This window comes from Rhinopithecus bieti, unplaced genomic scaffold (assembly GCF_001698545.2).
Source record: "Rhinopithecus bieti isolate Rb0 unplaced genomic scaffold, ASM169854v2 scaffold_72161, whole genome shotgun sequence".
NCBI lineage: Eukaryota > Metazoa > Chordata > Mammalia > Primates > Cercopithecidae > Rhinopithecus > Rhinopithecus bieti.
Genome location: NW_016828382.1, coordinates 1,793,192 through 1,795,150, shown reverse-complemented (window position 1 = coordinate 1,795,150; position 1,959 = coordinate 1,793,192). Strand labels below are relative to the sequence as shown.

Genomic DNA, 1,959 nt, shown 5'->3' with positions numbered 1-1,959 from the left:
TGCCGCCGCCGCCGCCGCCTTCCCCTGCCTGTCCTCGGTGTTGTCGCCCCCTCCCGAGAAGGCCGGCGCCGCCGCCGCCGCGACCCTCCTGCCGCACGAGGTGGCGCCCCTTGGGGCGCCGCACCCACAGCACCCGCACGGCCGCACCCACCTGCCCTTCGCCTGCCCCCGCGAGCCGGGGAACCCGGAGAGCTCTGCTCAGGAAGATCCCTCGCAGCCAGGAAAGGAAGCCCCCTGAATCCTTGCGTCTCAAAGGACGGAGGTTCAAGCGGAGTGAGAAGTTAAAACACCCTTAACGTCTTTAAGGGAGGAAGTGTAATAGATGCACGACAGGCATAAACAAGAACAACAAAACAGGTGTTATGTGTACATTTGGAGTTCCTGTTTTGCTCATCCCTCACCACCGCACCCTCCACACACTAACATCCCTTTCTTCTCCCCACCAGCTGTAAAAGATCCTCTGCGAAAGATACTGGGTCTTTTTTTTTTTTTTTTTTTTTAAGTAATCCCCCAAATAAGTTTTGTCCCCTTTTAGGCCATGTTCCATTATCTCTTAAAATTGGAACCTAATTCGAGAGGAAGTCAGAAGGGTCTGTTCTGTGGGTGAGCTAGGTGAACCCCGGGGTAGGGGAAAGATGTTAACACCTTTGACGTCTTTGACTGAAGTTGACATGGAACAGCAGATAGTTGTTATGTAGAGGTAGTTCTCAAAGCTGCCCTGCCTGTTTTAGGAGACTTTCCACAAACAGATTGAGGATCTTTTAGAATTGCATTTACTCTTCAATATTTTCTAATGTTCAGCTTTCTAAAAGGCATCTATTTTTCAAAGAAGTGAGGATGCAGTTGCTCACGTTGCAACCTATTCTGAAGTGGTTTAAATGGTATCTCTTAGTAACTTGCACTTGTTAAAGAAACACGGAGCTGGGCCATCGTCAGAACTAAGTCAGGGAAGGTGATGGATGAGAAGGCCAGAATCATTCCTAGTACATTTGCTAACACTTTATTGAGAAATTGACCGTGAATCAATGGACTCATCTTAATTTCTTTATACAGATTTCTGTTTATCCATAGATAGGTATCTATACATACACATCCCGAGTGCATCTATTCCCACTCTCATTAATCCATCATGTTCCTAAATTTTTGTAATCTTACTGTAAAAAAGTGCACTGAACTTAAAAACAAAACAAAACAAACAAAAGTCCAAACTGATATATCCTATATTCTGCTAAATGACAAAAGTGAACGAAAGCATTTAACTGGCCAATTTTGTTTGGAAATGCTGTAAAGATATGGAATGAAGTCCTGTGAGGCCTTCCTATCTCCAAGTCTATGTATTTTCTGGAGACCAAACCAGATACCAGATAATCACAAAGAAAGCTTTTTTAATAAGGCTTAAACCAAGACCTTGTCTAGATATTTTTAGTTTGTTGCCAAGGTAGCACTGTGAGAAATCTCACTTGGATGTTATGTAAGGGGTGAGACACAACAGTCTATGAGTGAGGAAAATATCTGGATCTTTTCGTCAGTTTGGTGCATTTGCTGCTGCTGTTGCTACTGTTTGCCTCAAACGCTGTGTTTAAACAACGTTAAACTCTTAGCCTACAAGGTGGCTGTTATGTACATAGTTGTTAATACATCCAATTAATGATGTCTGACATGCTATTTTTGTAGGGAGAAAATATGTGCTAATGATATTTTGAGTTAAAATATCTTTTGGGGAGGATTTGCTGAAAAGTTGCACTTTTGTTACAACGCTTATGCTTGGTACAAGCTTATGCTGTCTTAAATTATTTTAAAAAAATAAATACTATCTGCAAGAAACCAGCTGGTTTAGAAAAATTTAGTATGTGAAGATAAACTAGAAATTATCTTTATATTCTAGTATTTTCAGCACTCCATAAATTCTATTACCTAAATATTGCCACACTATTTTGTGATTTAAAATTCTTACTAAGG

At 41.7% G+C, this 1,959-nt stretch overlaps 1 protein-coding gene across 1 annotated transcript in view; it reads left to right on the top strand.

The window, feature by feature from the left end:
- Nucleotides 1-1,959, top strand: part of LOC108523736 (class E basic helix-loop-helix protein 41) — a 4,348-nt gene extending 2,389 nt beyond the window's left edge. Inside the window, exon 6 of the mRNA XM_017864485.1 lies at nucleotides 1-1,959. This exon is cut by the window's left edge and continues 1 nt beyond it. Coding sequence (XP_017719974.1) covers nucleotides 1-296 — 296 coding nt within the window. The 3' untranslated portion in view covers nucleotides 297-1,959.